The sequence below is a fragment of the Oryzias melastigma genome, linkage group LG13 (assembly GCF_002922805.2).
Source record: "Oryzias melastigma strain HK-1 linkage group LG13, ASM292280v2, whole genome shotgun sequence".
Lineage (NCBI taxonomy): Eukaryota > Metazoa > Chordata > Actinopteri > Beloniformes > Adrianichthyidae > Oryzias > Oryzias melastigma.
The window spans coordinates 30,037,975-30,061,283 of record NC_050524.1 but is presented as its reverse complement, the minus strand read 5'-3'; the positions used below and the strand labels follow the sequence as shown (position 1 = coordinate 30,061,283).

General features: G+C 39.8%; 2 protein-coding genes across 2 annotated transcripts in view; both read left to right on the top strand.

Annotated features, from left to right (window-relative positions):
• Positions 1–11,156, top strand: part of blmh (bleomycin hydrolase) — a 34,553-nt gene extending 23,397 nt beyond the window's left edge. The window contains exon 12 of the mRNA XM_024276471.2: positions 10,868–11,156. Within this exon, the coding sequence (XP_024132239.1) occupies positions 10,868–11,016 (149 nt within the window). The 3' untranslated portion in view covers positions 11,017–11,156. The remainder of the gene's footprint in view (positions 1–10,867) is intronic.
• Positions 11,157–15,230: 4,074 nt separating this feature from the next.
• slc6a4a (solute carrier family 6 member 4a) overlaps positions 15,231–23,309 on the top strand; it is a 30,717-nt gene continuing 22,638 nt past the window's right edge. Inside the window, exon 1 of the mRNA XM_024276644.2 lies at positions 15,231–15,785. The gene's annotated coding sequence lies outside the window, so the exon portion shown is untranslated. The remainder of the gene's footprint in view (positions 15,786–23,309) is intronic.

The window sequence follows — 23,309 nt, the reverse complement described above, 5'->3', positions numbered from 1 at the left end:
CGAGTTCCCCTGCGCTGCAAGCTTTATGAAATTCTAATTGGCTGTGTCCTGTTTCATAAAGACTGAGACACAGTGGCACTGTTGACCTTCTGCTTTGTTTTGCTGTGTTTGTTTTGTCTTCTAACTAACTGCCTCTGGGTCCAGTTATGTAACGTTTATTGAATGAGCTAATCCTCCAGACTAAAGAGACATAGAGAGAAATCGCACGCTGGATTCAAAGGATTGAGGATTTTTTTTTTGTCTGTTTGACTTCTGTCTTTTCTTGTTCCTGAAGCAGTTTTTTTTGTCTGATTTTACCACTGATGTCAAGACTTTTGTTGATTTTGCTATAAATTATGAGATAAACACTTATACACAAATAGAATCGAACAAGAGAAACAATGTTTTTAATTTAATTTATGTCCCTCAGATTTAACCGTTCTTCTTTGACTTTTTAACCCTTTAACACAGGAACTCCAGTGTTTATGTTCTTTGATTCACTGTAACTTTTTAGCCGTTAACACGATAACTCCACTAGATTCTGAAGGAGAAAAGCGGCTCACCTAAGCATCACCGACGACACAATAGGTGTGATTCAGTCAAGCCACGATTCGATTCAATTCACAGTTTTAAAGTCACAATTTATTTTTTTTCTGATTCTTTTTTTTTTTCTCAACACAATAAATTAAAAGTATTTCAAGTATGTTTTCTTTTTGCCCCTTACATCAAACTGTCTGTTTTGCGCTCCACGTGACGGACTGCTCCGCGCCCACCAAGCGCAACCCCAGCCGCTGTGCGCGAACTTGCTCACGCTCGCACTCAGCACAAATGACAGTTTACGTGCAGCTTGCAGAGAAAAAAAAACTGACTGAGCTAAAGAGAGTTAATAAAAAAAAGAACACGGCTCCCGGGAAGGAGTTAGAAGGGAGACAGTCACGAAGCTGCAACACCAATGACTGTTTTCGCGGTAGATTGGTCAAAGTTGCAGTAAAGTTGAGCTGAAAATGTAAAGTTTCAGAGTTCGCAACAAATCTCAGGTTTGCTTGAATTTGCGTTAATAGTTATGATCGCAACATCGCAAAATCCTGGGGGGACTTAGTTATGGGAAACTTTTAAATCCGAAAGAGATGCAAGAATTTCCCTGGGGGAGGGGCCGCAGCTGTAAAGCACCTAGCCCCTCCGCTATACTCACAGGCGCGTCCACACTGACAGGCGCGCACACACACAGGTGCGCACATACTGACAGGCGCATGTTCGCACATTCACAGGCGTGCCCACACTTGCAGGAATGCACGCGCACAATCATAGGCAAGCTCTGCACACTCTCAGGCGCGTCCACACTGACAGGCGCGCACACACACAGGTGCGCACATACTGACAGGCGCATGTTCGCACATTCACAGGCGTGCCCACACTTGCAGGCAGACACAGTCACAGCGAGCCTGCATGTAAAATAGTCATCTGCTCTGCATTTTTCTACATTTAGGCACAGGCCAAGTCACATCGTTACATCCTTAGTTAAAGTCGGATTTATGTTTTTTTTTTTTGTTATTCGAGTGGTTCTCAAAGCAGACATTGGATACATTTGCTGTTGAAGCTAAAAGGTTGAAAGAGTTTCTACAATTGAATAGAATTTACGATCTAAATATGTTCTGGTCTTAAGCTGTTGAGTGATTTGTCCATGACTTTAAATTGTACTCCAACACAATGAGGCCCAACTAGAAACTTTCCAACTTCTTGATTTATGCTTTAACAGTCAATCTGTAATGGAGCCTCAACATTAAGATGTACCAAAGAAATGGAAAAAGGAAGTTGTCATTTTGCTAAAACACATTAGCCTCCCTTACCCATGATCCTCAGAGAGGTACTCCACACCGCATTGGCGGGTCAGCCTGCTGCTGTCCTTTCATGTGTTCCCTCACCTTCTGACCCGGCTCATCTCTGCGTCTGAACTGGACGTTCCTCCACAAATTATAGAGGAATAATTCAAGTTGGTCATGCGTCGATGGGAAACAACACACACACTGCGCAAGATTTACACATAGCCGAAATACTCGCTCGAGCCCGCAAACCTTTCAGTGACTGTTGGGAAAACATGTGAAAACCCCTCAAATGAATTTGACGCGTATCTGATTCCATAAACACTGGAGGACGCGGGACAGTCATGAACCCGAGTCGCCATAAATTATTAACATTTCTGAGGACAAAGGTTTTGAGAAGTGGCCTCCACTTGGGAGTCTGGCAGCGTTTGTTTGGCAAAATCAGTAAGAGGGGAGAAAGAAAAGGGAGGAGGGGGTTGGAGACGGACAAAGCTAACATAAATTTGCAGTAGAACAGTCTGGAGTAGAATGAAAGACAGGGGTGCACAGAGGTGTTGTTTGAAAAAATATTGATGAAGAAATTGAAGATTAATGGCAGGAAGATAGAGTGTTTCTATAAAAAGACTTTGGAAGACCTAATCCCCCACATTTTCCTCTCGACACCGAGGAGATCTCTCATGAGAGGTTTAGCTTTGCCCTGACGCAGCGACTCCAACGGCTCTGCTCACTCAGAAACTCATACTTTTACACCTTTTTAGGCAAACGCCTGGAGGCACACAAAGGGTTTTTTTTTTCAAGGCGGGAATGTACATTTGGCTTTTGCTGAGTCACCAACCTTTGACTTACTCTACCTAACCCAAAAGACGTTCATTATTTTGACAAAGCCCAATGTTATTTCCCTAAATTTAGACTTTTGTTCAAAACTGTCATAATGGAGGAGTGTTTTAGTCTTTATTTATTGTTTTTTTTCCCATCATTTTGAGCTTTTTGTTCACCATGATATTCTTCTCATCACTTCATTCACATTTTATCTCTTTAACATTGAGATGTCGCTGGCAGCTCATAAATAATACGCTTTTGAACATATCGTAACTCTTTGATTATTTATCTGATCGACGTGAATCCACTGATTTTGATGCAGAGATAAGCATCTTTACTAAAGTCTTGTTTCCACTGAGCCATATGGTCCAGTAAGGTCCAGTCTGGTCCAGTTTAAATGGACCAGGCGATTCAGATGAGGGTCTCCACTACTGACAGTAAAAGTAGGAACTGGACATAACAAGTGTTGAGGTCACCCGTAGGAAACGTCTTACCTCCAGCCCTCGCGAAATCAGGCCAGAGCCTTCGCTGTCACTTCCTGATACATCTACGAGCCATACTGTAAACGATCGCAACACTTCAACAGCGATTAGCGATCTGAGTCTGCCTGAGTCCCGTTTTTAGAGGAACCACAGTCACCAATCAAGAGTGAGCTTATTTGAAGTCCATACCCTCGAGGAAATTGTTCAAGTCGGGGCCAGCGGGAGTCACATGCTGTTACTGGTCAGTTTATAACTAGAATAACTGTTGATAAACAAAAAATATCTATAAAAAATATAAAGAACGTGCTATGAAGAATGTATCAGAGCAAGAATGATTATTCTGACAAATAAGATGACTGAGAAATAACAGTCTATTTCTCAATGGAAGTCTGTAAGACTTTGGCCTTCTTGCAATCCGCGAGTATTTCCTATTTGGAACACAAGAAGGGAGTGGTTGATCAGTCCAGTTTCTACTTATACAGTCAATGGTCTCCACTCAAAGTTGGCCTGTCACAACCAATCCATGGTTTAGCTAGCAACAACAACGGAGGTCACACAGCAGCTAATTTTTATTCCTATTAGCTTTTGGAACTTCATATATACCAAGAATTTTAATGTTGTTTGAGAGGAGATTGCAGGTGCCAAAGAGGAATGCAGCCATTTTCTCTTGTTGAAATCACCTTTCAAATAGGGCTTGGGAATCTCAGGTTAACTCATGATACGATGCGATTCACGATACATGACTCACGATTCCAATGCTATCTCAATATGGCAAACATTCTAATAATCTATATATTGCCTTATAATCTATGATATATAACTATTTTTAAAACAAATGTATCTTTTTATTTTATTCAAAACCTTTTTTTAGAACAATTTAGAACACAATATGTTAATTTAACGCCCTTTCCAACATTAAAATAAAATTACCAATAAATACTAACATGACTATACAATAATAACATACATTTTAGGGTAACAATTAAACAAAGCTCCAGTTAGGAACTAAAATGCAGAGTATATAAAATTTCCTTCTCACTTCAAACAGCAATAAATGTGGAAATAAACATTCAGGATGGAGTATTTTAATGAATTTTACATTTTATGTCAGATAATTTATTTTTATTGAGGCACAATATTAACGTTCAGGCTGTTAATACTATACAATCATTGTTTTTCGTTGTTTCAGTGCTGGTATAAATATTAATTTCCCCCTCCTTTTGTTATATTTTCCTGCACTTTTCTTTGATAATCGACATGTTAGTCACTTGCTCCACATGAGTACCTCTAGCATACGCACCTACTGGATCTATAACACTGCTAGACGTGTCATTTGTACGGTCAGACGCTACGCAAAGCACCCCCTGGTGCATTATTTTAAGAAACCGAGTCAAGGAAAGAGAGGACAGGTTCATGAGTTAAAATATTGCAATAGTTCTCCATTGCGATATTTTGTCCCTCCTCTAGTTTCAACAGTAGCTCAACCCTAACCAGTCCGTTTCATTTTTCTATGGACCTACAACCAACGAGGATCCAAAACAGGTGTGGTCCGCTCCAGCTTAATGGGCCGCTCAAAATACCAGACTGGACCGTACCATGCTACTCAGTAGAAACAAGGCATAACTTCACTAATGTAAAGTGTTGTGGAATAACGCAAAACTGCTTTTCTCTGTGTCACCATCAGCCGATTTACTGTGTAAGCACTTCATTGTTGTACAGTGTTGCATATCAGCGCAAGGCCATTTCTCTCCAGAATCCGCTGGAATCATGTTAATTGCATAAATGCTTGAAGAGTTACGATAAGAATCAACACTGGAGCCAAATTAAATTAAGCCTTCAGGTAGAAATTATTTTACTTTCGGTGTCGTCATAGCCCAGTTTTTTTTTCTACGACCAGATACACAGATGAGCCCCAACCGGGACAGTGAATTTATTAGTCTTGGGACACGTCTTGTGCTGTTTGGCAGCAGATCTTTTTGTTTCTTTGGGTCTGTGTGCAGTCTTTCTCCTGTTTGTTCCTTACAGCACCCCATCCTAAAAATAAACAATGACTTTAAAGTTTATTTTGTATGTTCAACGACCCTTTTCTGAGCACATTGTATGCCATTGATGTGTTTAAACAGAAGATGACTAATCTGTCGTGGGGATGTTCGTATGATGTGTGATCACCTAGTACTGAATCGGGCCAATTATTGAGACTATCATCCTTTGCCATGTTAGAAAAGGTAATAAATTACTTGAGAATGTCTAGCAGTGCTATATTAGAGGTTATGATTCAGCTTATTATGTCAATGACCCAATGGTCATTTCATTTCTTTTTCTCATTCTTCTTATTGTCTTTAAGTCAACTGAGTGAGAGGTTATGTGAAGCCAGTCATAAACACTCCGGGATCATTTGACTCTCGTCATCTGAGATTAATTTATTTTTAATTGTACTTAATTAATCCAAGACAGGAAATGACATCAGATATAATAATGAGACATAAAGTTGACAGTTATTGCTTTGGATAGAAATGACCTTTTGTTCCAGAAGTCAAGGATTCTCCTTTTCCAAGTTCCTGCGTTGTTTTGATTATGTCATGCGAGGCAAACACAATCTAATTTAGGGCCTCCAGAGCAGGCCTCCTCACAGAGCAGAGCCTTTTTATCTGTTCCTTAAGTCCCTGAGTAGGAGTTTGCTGCCTCAATAGAATGTCGAAAGTCCTGCAAAGATGTAGAAAATGACCAACATCTAATGAACATCTTCTGTTAGCACTCAAGTGTTGACTTTTCTATACTCAGAAGCAGCCTTTGTGATGCTTATTTTACTTCTTTTAAATGTGGGCATGACACCGGTTGCTTTAGACAGTGTGTGTACACTATGACCACAGGCTTCAATTTTTTGCAACTGTGACCTTGTATATACTTTCAATTTTAATTCCTCTTTGTATTTAGTCTACAGTCAGCACTACAGCATAACTGTTCAGTTTAACGCATATTGTTATTTTGTCTGGCTGCTTTTGAGTGACAGGAGATGTTTGAACTGCTTTCAAGTTAAAACGCGGGACAGCTTCCACATACATCTGTTCCGAGACGGGGCAGGCGGCCTATCCCCAAAAACAAATAACCCTCAACATTTTCACACACACCATGCCACCCAACACGCGGGTTCCAGGAAGCTCATATGAACATACGCATGGATACACGAGACAACTCGCCGTCCTAGATGTGCGTACTCGGAGGAAAAAAAGGATTCACGTGGAAATCCTGATAGTTTGTTTTGATCTGGAGCACGTTCTTGCGGTTAGCCTGATGTCCTTGATACAGTGGAGCAAAAAAGTATTTGTCAGTCACTAGTTCTACAAGTTGGCCCACTAAAAAGGATGAGAGAGGTCTGTAATGTTCATCATAGTAATACTTTAGCTAAGAGAGGCAGAATGAAAAAAATAATCCAGGAAATCACATTGTATGACTTTTTAAGGATGTATTTGTATAATGGTGCATTCAAACTAGTCAGAATTCTGTCTGACAGATCTGTTACTACTTCTTTAAGAAGCTCTTCTATCCTCCACTAGTTACTTGTATCAATGGTACCTGTTTGAACTAGTTGTCTGTTTGAAAGACACTTGTTCACTACCTTAAACAGTCATCCTCTTCACCATGACTGAGACCAAAGAGCTATCGAAGGACACCCGAGACAAGATTCTACACCTAAACAAGACTAGGATGAACCGATCAATCTTCAACACTTAAGTAGCTTGATGAGAAGAGATCAACTATTGGAGCAATTATTAGAAAATAGAAGAAAATACATGATCACTGACAATCTCCCTCCACCTGGAACTCCACGCAAGATCTCTCCTGGTGGGGCACAATTGATCTTTAGAACAGTGAGGAAACAGCACAGAACCACAAGGGGAATCTGGTCAATGACCTGAAGAGAGCTGGGACAACAGTAACAAATATTATTATAGCAGCATCACTGATGTAAAGCCTGCATTGGTCCAAAAGTCCTCTCGCTTAAACCAGCACATGTCCAGACCTGTCTACAGTATACCAGAGAACATCCAGATGATCCAGAGAAGGATTGGTTGAATGTCATGTGATCAGATGAGACAAAGATGGAACTCTTTGGTAGAAACACCACTCACCATTTTGGTAGAGTAGCATACCAAAAACATCATATCTACTGTGAAGCATGGAGGTGGAAACAGCATGCTTTTTGGAGTGATTTGCTGCAAAGGGGACAGGATGGCTGATTCCACATCAAGGAAAGGATGAATGGCTTTTTGCTTGATGAGATTTAGGTCAAAAACCTCCTTCCAGCTGTGAGAGTTTTGAGTGTGAAACATTGTTGGATCATCCTGTAATGAAGAGGTGGGGGTGGAGGACCCAAACACAGGAGACCAGGCTTGGTGGCAGAAACTTAAAATATTTAATTTACTAAATGAAAAAAAACCCATGGAGAATCAAAACAGAGGCAGAACAAAGAATGGGCACCTGACACTGAGGAACTGAAAACCAGAGACTTAAATACACTGAGGTTGATTAACTAAATGAAGACAGCTGTGGATGATTAACCTGAACATGGTGAGACTGACCGGGAAAACAGAACATGAGACAAAACCTAAGCCTAGAATCATGACAGAACCCTTCCCCAAAAGGGCAAATCCCAGATACCCAAAACATGGAAGAGGAGGGGACCCTTACAAGTAAAACAAAGGTCCAGAAAAAAGAGCCCCTGCAGTCAGACGGATGTGAGGAGGGGCATCAGAACCCTCCTCAGGAACAGACGTGAAGAGGAGCGGTCCCGACGACTCTCCTCCAGAACTTGAAACATGGTCAAGGGGAATGAACGGCGACCATCCTCAGGGATAGGGAACATGAAATGTGGCACTGGCGACCGTCCTCAGGAACTGGAAGTTTCAAGGATGGCAGGACGATTCCCCTCAGGAACAGAATGCTTGGATGTCGAAAGGCATGATGTGAAGATTGCTGCAGGAAAACCCAGGTGATGTGATGTTGCAAAGTTCTCCTCCAGGGTCCAAGGGGATCAGGTCATTCTGTAATGAAGAGGTGGTGGTGGAGGACCCAAACACAGGAGACCAGGCTTGATGGCAGAAACTTAAAATATTTAATTAACTGAAACATGACAAAAAACCCAAGGAGAACCAAAACAGTGGCAGAACAAAGCAGGAGACCTGAAACTGAGGAACTGAAAACCAGACACTGATGAACCAAACAACGAAGGAGTGGCTACATAAAAGCATTTCGAGGATCTGGAGTGGCCTAGCCAATCACTTGGTCTTGATCCAATAGATAATCTGTGGAGGGACAGAAACTAACACCACAGATCTGGAGAACATTTGCATAGAAAATAGACCAAATTAGCAGCTACTCAACCCACAGGGAATGTCATTGCCAACCAGGGTTAGATTTCAAAATAATGAAGTGAACTTAAGCTATTGGGCTATTATTTTCTGCACCATTTGATGAATAAATTATTTACAAATCAAAAGTGTATCCATGATGAACATTACAGACCTCATTTGTGCTTTTAATTCATGGGAGAACTTGCAGAACTGATGCCTGACAAATACTCTTTTGCCCCATTGTAAGCCCGCTTGACAGTAGGAGTGTTTGTTCAGCGAGGATCACATGACAAGAGGAAATAAGAAGCTGGTGTCAGGAAGCAGGAGAGGGAAGTCCTTTTAACTCAGTCTTGACCGTAATTTCTAGTTCTTACCCAGCTTTGTGTATGCATGGGTTAAGTGGTACATTTGAGCAGATTAAATGTAATTTGACGTTCACAGAACACTTTCATAACTCCACGGCGGTCACGTTGGCCTTGTATGTGCACGGAGAGAACTGGACAGGCATTGTTTAGCTTTATTGCAGAGGGAGTTTAGGCTGATAGCAGAAGTGTTGAGTTCATCCTGGACTGATAGATGTGCTGTCAGCTCCTATTGTCAGCTGGCAAAATAATTACATTTATAGTTCTTGTACAAGAAGAGAAGCAACTATAATCAGTTTTCATTAAGCACTCTTAAAAGTATGTTTTGTGTGAGAAATGAATTGATTTGAGTTGACTGCTGCTGCTGCTCTGGCAAAGAATGTGTTGAAAGACTTTTTCTCTGGTTCGGGGGAGTTAAGCGTCTTTATCCACAAAACTATTTTTAAAAAGGTTACATAATAATCTCAAAATGCATTCATGTTAACCCTCTAACACCATGGCTCCAGTGTTAATGTGCTTAGATTTACCGTAACTTTTCCACCGTTAACACGATAACTCCAGCAGATTCTAAAGGAGAAAAGCGGCCCACACATGACCCGATTAGTCGACTTATCTTAAAAAATAATCGGTTATTAGTCGACTTTTAAAATAATCGTTTGTGGCAGCCCTACTGGAAAGGTGAGCTAACAGAACGGCAGAGGATTGAAATTTGCAAATCCACATTACTGATCTTATGTATTGTGAAAATGACAGCCCACATTTTTCATTATTTTTGAATTTCATATGATTTAGTAATGTGTCTCTTCCTTATAATGTATGTATTTCATCATGTTCTTTCATTGTGATTTTTTTTCATTCAATTACAATTGTATGGTGCACTTTGGTGACTATTATAGTATTTTCCGGATTATAAGTCGCAAGAGCAAGAAAATGTCTAATCAAGAAGAAGAAAACCATCTATAAGTCACTCTGGAGTATAAGTCGCACTTTTGGGAGAAAAGTCTGACTTTTCAGAGTAAATTTGCCAAGCCCAACGTAGCTAAAAACAAATAAAAGAAATACAAGAATACTAATCTTTTGATCTGTGTAAGAAAAACAACAAAGTTTAAGAGGAAAACAATCAGATTCTCTTCCATGTTTGTTTTGAACTGTCAGTAGCAAACAGTTATACTCAGCCGCTAAAGTACAACCGGTGTTGACTGGGAAAATAAATATATGAGCTTATTTATGTCTTAAAAAATAAAAGAAACACACATATAAGTCACTCCTGAGTGTAAGTCGCACCCCTGGCTAAACTATGAAAAAAAACTGTAATTTATACTCCGGAAAATACAGTAACTAAAATGTAATCTGAAATGTATTGAGCTATTGCAGAGGAAAATATAGCCTTGTTTCCACCGGGCAGTAATGGTACCGTAGGGTCCGGTTTAGAATGGAACTGCCATTGATGTGAGCATTTCCACTCAATGGAGGTCATTTAGCAGCTCATTTTTTCCGCTTGGCTGTTGTTTGAGAGAAGATTGTAGGATTGAAGAAGAATACAGCCACTTTGTTTTATCGTAATGACCTTCCATCAATCAAAGGGTTACAATGGTAGCTCCACCTTATCTGATCAGTTCCATTTTTCTATGAATCTAAAACCAATAAAGGCCCAAAAACTGAATTTGATGGGTCTGTTTTATAATAGAAATGCTCAAAATACTAGACGGGTCTGGACAGTCCCGCTCAGTGGGAGCAAGGCTTATATATACCGACAATCAATTTCAGGGAGGGGGGCATTAATATAAAGCTTAAAGAGTGATTTATTCTGAAAAAGTTGATGCCACTGTTGAGTTTTTGCATCTTTAAGCTATAGCTTTTTAATTAACTAGCAATTTTTGTGATCTCAGAATACACATTGTATCATTTATCACATCAAACTCACAGAGGAATTGTGCTTTAGGATAACCAAATGATGTCATGAACTTTTCTACGATTTGATTCATTCAAGATTGATGTTTTGCATGATTTTGTTAATCCATCAAAGCTGAAAGGTTTCCCTTTTGTCTCTGCAGGTTACTTGATCATGACAGATGATTGGTTCTCCGAGTACGTTTATGAGGTGGTCGTAGACAAGAAGTTTCTTCTCCCTGAAGTCCTGGAAGTGATGCAACAAGAGCCTATCATACTTCCTGCCTGGGATCCGATGGGATCGTTGGCCTAAACAAATCCAGATTTTAGCCCAACTTGACTCCGCCCTATTCTCTGGCTGCTTTTATCCCAAGTATTTCTCCAACTCCTCCCTCTCAAACAGCCTGTTCTTTTAGGAAGATAATAAACAATTTTGTTGTCTTTTTTACTGGACTGCTTGTGTCTTTTTGTCTTTTTTATTTCATATTTTGGTTTATTTATCATTGCAAATAGTTTTTTTTTTTTTTATTCTCTCCAGAAATTCCAGGAAACTCAATCTCCTCGTCTATTTTTCCCAACAAGAACAAGATATATATATCAGGGTGAAAGTATTGTATGAGTCCTGTGCGTGTTCACATAAATTTGACATTTTTAACAAACTTATTTCCAAGTAAAAGTCCAACAGTTCACACTTCCTGCTTTAAACCACAGCTGTCAAAGTAATGAGAACTTTTGACCTCCTAGCAGTTAAGTTATGGCTGCTCTCAGCTGTTAAGATTAAATACAATCACCCGTAGACATGAGGCTCTGGCGTGAGGGTGAAGTTCTATTTTAGTGCACCACGAAGGATTTGATATGATATTTTCCCTGTTAACCTAAAAACAAGTGAGCTTTGAGGAATGTGGCGGGGAGTTTCTACCACGACTATCAAGAGAGCAGTTGTAAAACAGCCTAGCTCTTCTTGCTACCAATGCTACTGTAGATGGATGATGTGGGATTCTTCCAACTCTTAGATTGATCACAAGCCCAGAATGTCTGTCCTCAGAGGTTTCTATCCGAGCCGTGGAAGTGCCTTTGTTCTGGGTTTGATTTTAGAAAGAAGCATAAACATTGTAATGAGACGCTGAGCTGCAACACGACACTACAACACTGCTTTAGCCAACTCTGTGTTTTTGAGTTGGTGCTGGAAAAAACAAATGCAACTGTTGAGCTACGTTAACACTGTTCTCTTCAACATGCTCATTTTTGGCTTCTGTTTTACAAGACGGTCATGCATCCACACAATTTTAAGACAGTTTTTGGGCTCAAAGTACAAAATGTGAACATTGAACGTCCCTCAAAAATGAACTTTGACCAATCAGGGACTCGAATTTGTTGCAACATTAAGGAAAACATGGATGATGTTTAGCCAGTCGTATGGATTCATATGTTTCGGAGAGCTCTTCAGAGACACCGGCAAGCACATCGTTGTGTTTGTTTTCACCAGATCTTTCAGAGTCTCTCTGCGTTCTCTGGACTTGACTTGTGCAGTGATAGCTGCACCTCAGGGCCGTTTTAAACGTTACTTCTGTCTGTCTGTGGTCCACTTTGAGCATTAGCCTAAGAGGGGGAAAATAAGAATAAAACTGGGGGATATTTTTATTGTTGTCTTCATAAAAATAATAAAAACATCAGAAGCCCATGAAGCTAGAGCAATCCTGCGTGCTACAACGACTTTAACGGTGGCTCTCCGGGCTGCCAGGCAACTAAATGCAGATGGTCAAGCAGAGCGGGCTCCACTGCCGAGAGACCCGCAGCTTGGACATTAGACCTCGCTAGCTCTGCTGGGCGCCTGGGCAATAGAGCTCACTAGCTCGCTAAGCTGTCCACCAGGCGGCTAGCTAGCATAGCCATCACTCCAATTCAATAGGTTTCGTGATAGACCTGTTCAGGGTGTATATCGCCTTCCCCCAACAGTAACTGCGACAGTCTCCAGCTGACCCGCTGTCCCCGCGGGTTAAGAAAATGGATGGAAGTTCAAGGAAGCCAAAATAGCTAGCATGTAGCTGAAATATTAGCTAAACTCCAAGACAGCCTGAAAAACTAAAACAAGCCTAAATTAGCCAAAATAGCTACCATGTAGCTGATATAGTAGTTAAACTCCAACATAGTCTAAAAAGCAAAAAAGCCTAAATTAGCCAAAACAGCTAGCATGTAAATATTAGCTCCAAAATAGCTTAAAAAACCATAATAAATGCCAAAATAGTCCAAAAAGCTATAATAATGCCATTATAACTTTTAACAATCTGACTCCATATAATATAAAGTAACGACTAATCTTTTAAATTAGTCGTCTACTATCTTAATAGTCGATTAGTCATTGATTAGTCTACAAATCGTGGCAGCCCTAACTGGAATATGATGAAAAAGCGGAATATTATAGGACAGAATTCAGAAACTGAAACTTGTTTTATCATTACACATTACACAACATTTCAGAAATGCATTTTGACTATATGGCTCACAGATTATCATTAGATCAAATTCAGTGTTGTCAAAACGTTGGAACCTCATGGTGTCACAAGCTAATCAGCTAATTTACTTAAACACCCACAAAGGTTTCCTGAGCCTTAAATGTCCTCTCAGTCTGGGTCAGTAAGCTACACTATCATGGGGATTGTGTAGACTTGACAGATGTCCAGAAGACACTCATCAACACCCTTGAAGGAGGTCAAGCCCCGGAAGGTCTTTGATATAAGCTGGTTGTTGACAGACTGCTGGAAGTGGAGGTAAAAAGTGTGTTAGGAAAACGAGCTCCAGCAGCAGATGAAACTGAGAAATTGAGAGGATTATGAAGCCAATTCCATTCTGGAATATAGGGGAGCATCGGAAGAAAGGACTGAGGCTAGAACCAGTTCATCAAGAGACACAGAAATGCTAGAAGTGGGCTAAAGGAGTCTTTGGTGAACTGGAAGGAGAAAGAATCGGGATTTTGATTAAGTTATGTCCATGGAGATCTTCACTTCCTCGTCCCAGCTGACATCCGGATCAGAACCATACGGCTGGACATTAATGATATTGATGGATATTTTAATGTAGCAGCGGTGAAGATTTATGCTAGTGAGACACAGAGGTATCATAATCAGACAGGGGGGATCAGGGGCGGGGCTACTCAGCTCCAAAAGCCACGCCCCCTCAGAGGAGATTTTGGAAACAGAGGGTTCAGATCAACATGAAAGATGGCCTTTTAAGACATTAAGGTTGTTGGATTTTGGTTAAAAACTTCAAAATCAGAATCAGAACGATACTGGGAACATTTTTATATAAAAAAATTGTCATCTTTAAACGCTGTGTGACAGCTTTTCATAGGTACTATTATTCTGACTTTAAGTCGCTTCAAAGTATAACTTGCAGATGCAAAAAACACATAATAAAGAATAAAAAAGAGGATATATACTGTATGTCACTCTTTGGGGAGAAATTTATTTGCACATATAGGAACAAGAATCTTTTTAAGGCAAATTATAATAAAGAAATAGATAATATACTTTCGGTTCACTTCTGTCATTGTAGTTAGCCTCATGAAAGGGGAAGAATTGGAAAAAGTGTCAAGTATATTAGAGTAACATGAATAATTTAGACTGAAAAAGAACAAGTTAACCAAACTCTTTATATCACTTAAAATCGCTAAATTCCTTGAATTCTTTATTGTTTGTGTCACTTCTGAGCAATTCTGCCACGGCGAGCGTAAGACTGAGTGGTGCTACTTCTTCTGTGTTTCTGTTAGTAGCAAATACTGATGCTCACACCTACAGTGCCCTCTAGTGGTTGTTAGTGGGAAAAACCAAACACAACAATATTTACTTGTTTTTTGTTTTTCAAAAATCTGATGTAATTCACACAGAGCACGAGACACACTCCAAACGACAAAAAAAACACGACTTGTACTCCAGAAAATACAGTAACTACATTGTATTGTTAAACATTTTAGACAGAAATACACAAAGTATCTCATCAACTGGGTAAATCCCATGAAAGACTTAAAAATATATATTTTTTATCATTGTTTGCATAATCAAATTTGCCTCCCAGTTGGATCTGAAGTCCCAAAGGTGAGTCACCGCTCGGTCCTGGACGTGTTCTCTGCCCTGTAGCTGGAAACAATAAATGCTCACAGTTATAAAAGCCTAATCAGTGACCGCATCTTACCTGGGAGGTCTTTCAGTAGATGTTTTTTAGTTATTGGGAAGCAGAACAAAGTAGGGCAGTGAACCTTTGAACCGCTTTAGGCTTACTCGTTGTGACGTAAAAAATGGAGTCTTATCACACCGGCTCTTGGAGTCGGGCGGTCAGAATTAGCTCGGCGCTGAAGCGCACAGCGTGGTCTTCACCCGGCCTCTGCTCTCATTATTGCCTTGCAGTTTTCTTCATTCTGAGTTGTTTGTTTGTGTGAGCGTGCGTGTTTGGGTGCTGCAGCGAGGATTAACCTACAGCTGATGCTGACTGGGATGACGTTCACTATTTCTAGGAAATAGTAGTTTGAATACAATAGATGAGGTTTGGGGGGGGGACACAATGACTCAGCAGGACTTCTCTCATTGTCTACACCTTTCAAGCTCTTGTTACTCTCAATTCAAAACAAAAATTAAATCTCACAGGCTGAGAGTGTTGGGCCTGGCATGATGCCATTTGGCATGGTACCATGCAGGTGGCTGTAAATGGGTTAGTCCATCACAGACACTCTGGTGGGTTCAGTTATTTTGCTGAAGTTAAGCTCTGAAGCTCTCATTGCGTTGAAGATTTTCAACATTTTACAACTTTACGCGACCCTCATGTTTGTGTTCCCTGCGCCTCCATGCATGAAGGAGTCCTGGATTAGGGGCAAGAATCCTGTTGGGCTCAGAGTGTGTGTGGAGAGGGTGTGTGAGCGGGCGCCTCAGTATGTGTGCTCGTGTCTTAAGCCGAGCAAAGCAGAATACGGCCTGTTGTAAGCCCGGGCATGTGGGATTTGTGTGATTGGGTTTAGTCAGCGCTGATAGACGGCGTGTCGGGCTCCGGATGACCTCCAGGAACAATGCGGGATCTTCTGCTGACAACATCAAGGTAGGACCTCACACTCCACCGCTCACCGTCACCAAGCTCATCAGTCCCAGCTGCAAACTTTTGTTTATCGCCACCAGGAAATCCTGGGTGGTTGTGTTTTTGTGCACGTTAGAGCCCTCTAATCTTTAATATCCTGCAGAGGCTGTTTGGGCCGTCATCTGTCCGCACTGTTACTTTGATAAAATTCAAACACCGTAACACATTCAATGTTACATGAACACAGACTTTTTTTTAACCAATAATAGACAATACCTTGAAAAGTTGTTTGGTTTCTAAAAAAAAAAAAAAATCTCAAAATGAGTAGTTGTTACATTACTGTTTAATATTTTCTTCTCAGAAATACCATGGATTAAAAATGTCCACACAGTTAAGTTTATATAAATCGACCCAAAAGGTTCAGGATTTGATAAGAGGAAAATCTAACAAAAAACAAAATCATCTATAATGTGAAACTGACTTTATAGTGTCAAAATTAACTGTTAAGTTTCAAATATACACAAATATTCAGATGCCTTTATATATATATATATATATATATATATATATATATATATATATATATATATATATCTACGAAGCGTTAGCATTACAGCCTTATATTTGGGTAGAAATTGTAGCTTCCATAACAACTGAAGCTACACTTGCTTCCCATAACTGTTTTTGTAAATGTATCTTTTAACATTTTCACATCTATAATTTCACACTTTTTTAAAAATAATTTTACAATTCACTTGAGCTAAATTTGGCATTCCTTACGTTTTTTCTTCTTGCTAGCAGTATTCTCCAGTGTTAGCAGTAAACTAGCAAAATCTGCTGCAATATTTACTTTAAAAATTACAACTTTTTCAGTTTTTCTGCATTTGCAACTTTTTCGTCAAACACTATTGCAGTTTTAGCTAAACTAGCATTAGCTTTTAGGAATACGATTGCAAACATAATTCTGCAGGAAATGCAGTTTTTTAGTTTCAGTTTATGTTGTTGACAGATAAAGTTTATGGCTTTTATCCTGTGAACTTTGAACTACAGAAGATATTTTTACTGACTCGGCTCCATCATGGTCACAAGTTTGTTTGTTTTTTTCAAGTTACACTCTCATCATCTTTGGATTTTTTTGTAAAAGCATTCCCTGTAATCTTTTAATGATTAGGCCATTTATAACCAAAAAAAAGTAATTTTACTAGGACACATTGTCTGCAAAGTTGCATTAAAAATTCACTTAATAAGTTGTGGGCAGGATTGTTGGCATGGAGCAACCCCGCCCCCCCTTCCCATCTTCATAACTGAGAGTTCTCTGTGTACTCTCTCTCACTAGCTTACATCCCCTCACAGTCCCGAGCTAACATTAGCAGTGAAACCATAAAAAGCAACATTGGATCTATCCAGCCGTACAGTTTAGATCCAGATTCCATCTTAAACGAGGAAAATAAAGACGTTCATGGATCTATTTGTCTGTAAGTGGATGCATCAGAATGGAGCAGGAAGGTTGTGAACTTGCTTTTTTCCTCTTAATTTTCCTTATCTACACTCTCTAAATCACAAGTATAGAATAAAGAAAACTCAGAAATGCAATTTGAATTTTCTTTATAAATGTCCTTCATCATCCAAAAAAAAAATCCACACAGACATGTTAAAAGCACCAAAAACATGTATGTCATCAGATTGGATCATTTCTGGTTAAGAAAGTTTTTCCTGACAGGGTTAATTATTTACTTGCGTTTTTATGTTTATTTATGGTGCTTTTCAATGCATTTGTGGCAGATTGAAATGCCCCACCCCGGTCTTCATGATCTGGTTTCTCTGGACTTCTTCCAACTGATTACCTGGGTCAGGTGTGTTCAGCCAGACTTGAAAGCAGCTGAGTCAGATAATCAGCAGCAAGGAGGGACAGGAAAGCTGGAAAACAAGCAGGTTTGGTAGATCTGCAGGATCTAGATTGGACTGTCATCTCAAAGACACTTCACCTTAACTGGACTTCACAAACAGACAGCTGACATGACCACAACCTGAAACCAGGTGTGGTCCTGGGACCATGGTGGGAGCAGGAAGAGAAAGGATAACTCCATACAAAACGTAATTTTTAATCTGATTAAAATAGTACAATTATTTCAAATAATGGACAGAAACGAGAAACCCTTACATTTACTGTTCAGCAGAGATTGTTGAATTCTCTGAAATAATTATTCACATGTAGTTTTCTTAGTATTAGAAAAGTCATTATGGGTGTGAAGGTCTAAAAAAATAAATGATCTAAATCAACACATTAGAAACTCATTAAGAGAATGTACAGGATCAAAGTAAATAAGCCTTAAAGTCTAAATTTAGTGAATGGACACAGCAATTTTTGCAATTAAAATATCAAAAGATTTTTTCTGAATCTGTAAGGTTTGTTCAACTTAGAATTGACGGTTAAATTAAAGACATACTGCAATGAAAACAGTGTTTTCAACATGTTCTTGTGGCATTTATCTCATAATAGAGGAAATGTATAGAATAATTTAGAGATTAAAACTGTTTCTTATTCAAATCTCGACGGATCAGGAACAGATAAAAACCCGCCGTTTGAAAAAGCTCATATTTGTGATGCAGTAACTGAAGTGGGTGGGGCCAAAGTCTCCCTGCTCTTCTCCAATTCTGATGCAGCCACTTGCAGACAAACAGATCCATAAAGTTTACATTTTCCTCGTCTTAGCTGGAATCTGGGATGCTGGGATATCAGCTGAGAATTACTTTGCCCACAACTCAAGAGGTGAATTTATCATGAATTCTGCTTAAACTGTCCCAGAAAATAAAGTTTTTTGATTTTAGCTAAAAACTACATAACCATTATTTAATGAATTATAATCATTATTAATTAAAATATCACTGGGGAACGCTTTTACAATTGACCAAAATATACTTGGAATAGGACTTTAAACGTCTTTTACTGATTATATTTGAGTTTCTTTTTATTTAGATTTTACCAAAAAAAAGAATCAAATCATTTTTGTTCTATTTGGGGACATCTTATACACTAATGGTGTTTTATGTTCAATATAGTTTACATTAATACTTTTTCAAAAAGGGGAAAAAAAACTATTAAAGAAAAATCCAGAACTCGTTAGATTTGAATTAAAATAAAAATGTATAGAAATGCTTGGACAGTAACTTTTGCTGTATTGAATTTAAAACGTGTTCATTTTACAGAAACCTACTTGTGATTTTTTCATTGTTTTGTGCATTTAAGACAAAGAAGGAAAAATCTAGAGAATATTAGACTGTGCTGTAGCTTGTTCTAACAGCAGATTGCAACACAAAGCTGTTTTGACTGATTTGAAATGTACTTTCTTATGTAAGCGCCGGCAGGAGCAACAGAACATGTAATGTTCCTGCAGGTTTAAAAGAAATGGAAATGAAAGAAATGTGACTGCAAGGACAGATTGATAGCATTCCTTCTAGAATCTAAAAGCCATATAATCTCACACGGTGAAATGTGTGTTTCCCCACATTTGTCAGCTTTAATAAAGAAATGAAGCTCATGCTCTAAAGAATGCTGCGAGCGTTCCTTTCCATCAGAAACGTTTCCTCACTTCTGCTTATCAGGCTACCATTTTAATTGAGAACAATCATTTTTTTCCTTTTGTCCTGGGTGTAGTTTCCTTGGAAATTACAGCAAGTTCCTCTGGTTTGTACACATGGGGACGCTGAACAAAGAAGTACATGTTTTATTCTCTATATCTGCCTCAAATGTTTATTTTGATCAGTTAATGTTGGGTGTGCACGAGGAAATGCAGTGAAGATAATTTTGTGTGTTTGCTGAGTTTAAAGGCCAACGCTGATGGAAAATTGTGTTTTAACATGTTTTCTAATGATGGACTCACCGCTTACTTTATTAGGCAAACCTTTCCAACTGCTTGTTATCATAAATTTCTAATCAGCCAATCACATGGCAGCAACTCAATGCATTAAAGCATATAGATATGGTCAAGACGATATCTTGGGTTTTTCAACTAAATCATCTCTAGGGTTTACAGAGAATGGTCAGAAATAGAGAAAATATCCAGTGAGCGGCAGTTCTGTGGGCGGAAGACTTGTTGATGTCAGAGAAGAACGACCAGACTGGATCAGCTAATAGAAAGGCAACAATAACTCAAATAATCACTGGTTACAACCGAGGTTTGCAGAAGAACATCTCTGAACGAACAACAACCTTGATACAGATAGACTACAGCAGCAGAAGAACACACCGAGTATCACTCCTGTCAGCTAAGAAAAGGAACCTGAGGCTACAATTCCCACAGACTCACCAAAACTGGACAATACAAAATTGGAAAAACAACGAATCTCCATTTGTGCTGGCAGATTCAGATGGTAGAGTCAGAATTTAGTGTCAACAACATGAAAACATGGATCCATCCTGTCTTGTATCAACAGTTCAGGCTGGTGGTAGTGTCATGGTGTGGGGGATGTTTTCTTGGTACACTTTGGGCTCCCAACTACTTATTGATAATGGTCTCCACACCACAGTCTACCTGACTATTGTTACTGACCATGTACGTCCTTAATGACCACAGTGTACCATCTACTGATGCTACTTCCAGCAGGATAAGGCTCCATGTCATGAAGCTGGTATCATCTCAGAATGGTTTCTTGAACATGACAATGAGTTCACTGGAGTCTAATGACCTCCACAGTCACCAGAACCCAATGGATCATCTTTGGGATGTGGTGGAACAGATTATCATCATGAATGTTCAGCCAACAAATCTGCAGCAACTGTGTGAAGCTATCATGTCTATTTGGACCAAACTCTCTGAGGAATGTTTCCTGTACCTTGCTGAATCTATGACATCAAGGATGAAGACAGTTCTGAAGGCAAAAGGGGGTCCATATGGTGCTAGCAAGGTGTACCTTATAAAATGGCCAGAGAGTGTAGATAAAGAAAATTAGGCTGCAAATAGCAACACCACAACCACCCTTATCCGCTGCATCCTGATGCATCCATTTGTAGACAAACAGATCTATGAACGTCTTCGTTTTCCTCGTTGGAGCTGGAATCTGGATCAAAACTGTCCGACTGGATAGCTCTGATATTGCTCACTATTTTTGTTACACCAGTAATGTAAGTAGAGCTGGTCTGTGGCTCCTCCTACATGCTTTGGAGCAGTCCGCAGTCAAGTGTGAAGAGGGTCAAAGTCTGTGGCCATGGTTCTCGACCGGAGAAAGGTAGTTTGCCCTCTCTCGGTGGGAAGAGTGTTCCTAAATATCTTAGGGTCTTGTTCATGAGTGAGGGAAGATCGGAGCGTGGGAACAAAAGGGGGATTGGAGCGTCTGCCGATATGTGGTCGCTGCACCGGTCTGTTGTGGTAAAGAGAGAGCTGAACCAGAACGCAAAGCTCTCGATTTACCGGTCGATCTACGTTCCAGTACTCGCCTATGGTCATGAGCTCTGGGTCTTGACCGAAAGAAGAGATATTCCGACTACAAGCGGTTGAAGTGAGTTTCCTCCAAAGGGCGGCTGGGCGCTCCGTTAGAGATAGGGTGAGAAGCTCAGTCACCTGGTAGAGCTCCACGTCCAGAGGAGCCAGTTGAGGTGGTTCGGGCATCTGATCCGGATGCCTCCTGGGTGCCTCCCTGGAGAGGTGTTCCGGGCATGTCCCACTGGGTGGAGGTTATGGGGAAGACCCAGGACACCCTGGAGAGATTATGTTTCTCGGTTTGTCTGGGAACGCCTCGGGGTTCCCCCAGAGGAGCTGGAGGAAGTGGCCGGGGAGAGGGAAGTCTGGGTATCTTTGCTTAGACTGCTGCCCCCGCGACCCGGTCCAGATGAAGCGGAGGAAGATGGATGGAAGGATGGACAGTAAAGTTAGGTTGGGGTTGTGAGGTAATGTATCAGAGCATGTTAACAGAGAACTCTCAGTTATGGGTGACAGGAAGAGGGGGTGGGGTTGCTCTGCACCAACAGTCCTACCCACAGCTCAGAGGTGAATTTCTAATGAATTTCTGCCGCTCTAAAGAAACTATATTCTAAAATTTGGCATAAAACAACATATTTATAATAAAAAAGACCACTGGGAATACTTTTACAATAGACCAAAAGATGATCTAGCCCAAAGACTAAAAACTTAACCCTTTATGGTTCAATTCAATGTATTTATTTAAAAGAGACAGGACAAAAAAAAACATTGTTACACTTTCAAATGTAACCGATGCCATGTCCACAGCTAATTAGCTAAATCTAGCTAACAGCTAATTTGCAGACCAGGTCCTTGAGAATGAAGAAAAATGACAAACAACAGAGAGACAAACATCAACACACAAAATACATATAATCCAGAGCAATCACAACAAAACACTAGCAAAAACAAAGGGTCTAATGTTCATAGGCTTGATTGGACTTGAGCCATTGTTTTACTTTACAAGTAAATTGTTTAAGATCTGGGAGAGCTTTTAATTAATGGTGTTTGTTAAATACTAATACTAAAACACTAAATTCCATCATTATAGTTTCAAAAATACACAGATTACCCATAAGGCTTTGTCGGTTTCTTAGTATGAAAAGCACTAAGACTAAATTAAGGTCAAATTCCATTTAGATGTTCAATATTAAAGCATTAGTAGATGTCATTTCTAAGACAGAGGAAAGCTTTGTCAGGTTGATAAATCTATTGGCTCATCAGACTTTGTTCCATTAGGACTCTCAGGTGGAAAGAAGGAGGAAATTGCACAAGAGAAAGAAGAAATGTAGTTTGTGGCGATGTAATCTCCACCTCTCCTTCATTTCTAATAAATTCAAAACTTTTATCATTTCTTTTCCCAAGAAAATCATCTTCCTTCTTTGACAAGCAGATTAGTCGTACCTAGCCTCTACCTGTAGCTGCAAAAGTCAACGAAGAGCCAAAACTAAGATAGGTGTCAATAAGAAAGGCTACAATAGAGTAAATACGATGTGTAAACATTTCAGCAGCGGATCATTTTAGTCACAGAAGTGGTGGAAAACAGACATGCTACTCCACTCATTAGGTAGGTTAAGAAAAAAAAACATGTCTGTAAAAATTAGTTGAAAATAAGAGGATGACAAAACAAAAACCGCTAGGCTAACTCTAAACTAGACGGTCAGCCGACTGTTGGGGTTGTAAAATAAATAAATAAATTGATTAATTAAAAAATATAAAAGCTTTTTTAAAAGTCAGTAGGATTAGAAATCAGAATAGATAACTTTGTTTTTATGTTTCTGATTTTTCTTTCTTTTTATGCTATACGGCCTCCTGCCAGTTAGCCTTCTTTAGCTCCGAGTTAGCTTAGCTGTTTTTGTTATTTCCCTCCATTTAAGCTGCTATCCCTTTCGGGCTAATGGTGCTGCTAGAGCCTGGTCCGGGTAGTGATGGGGGATGGGTGCATCTGGACCGGTCCAGGGGCTGGAGCAGGAGTGCCTGGCCCGGGAATAAACTGCTCGGCTAAGCAAGGATCCCCCATGCTAAATGCCGCTGCTGCCACGGTACGTTCCCCTGCCAAAACGATGCCTGAGACTGGAGAAACAAACTCTGA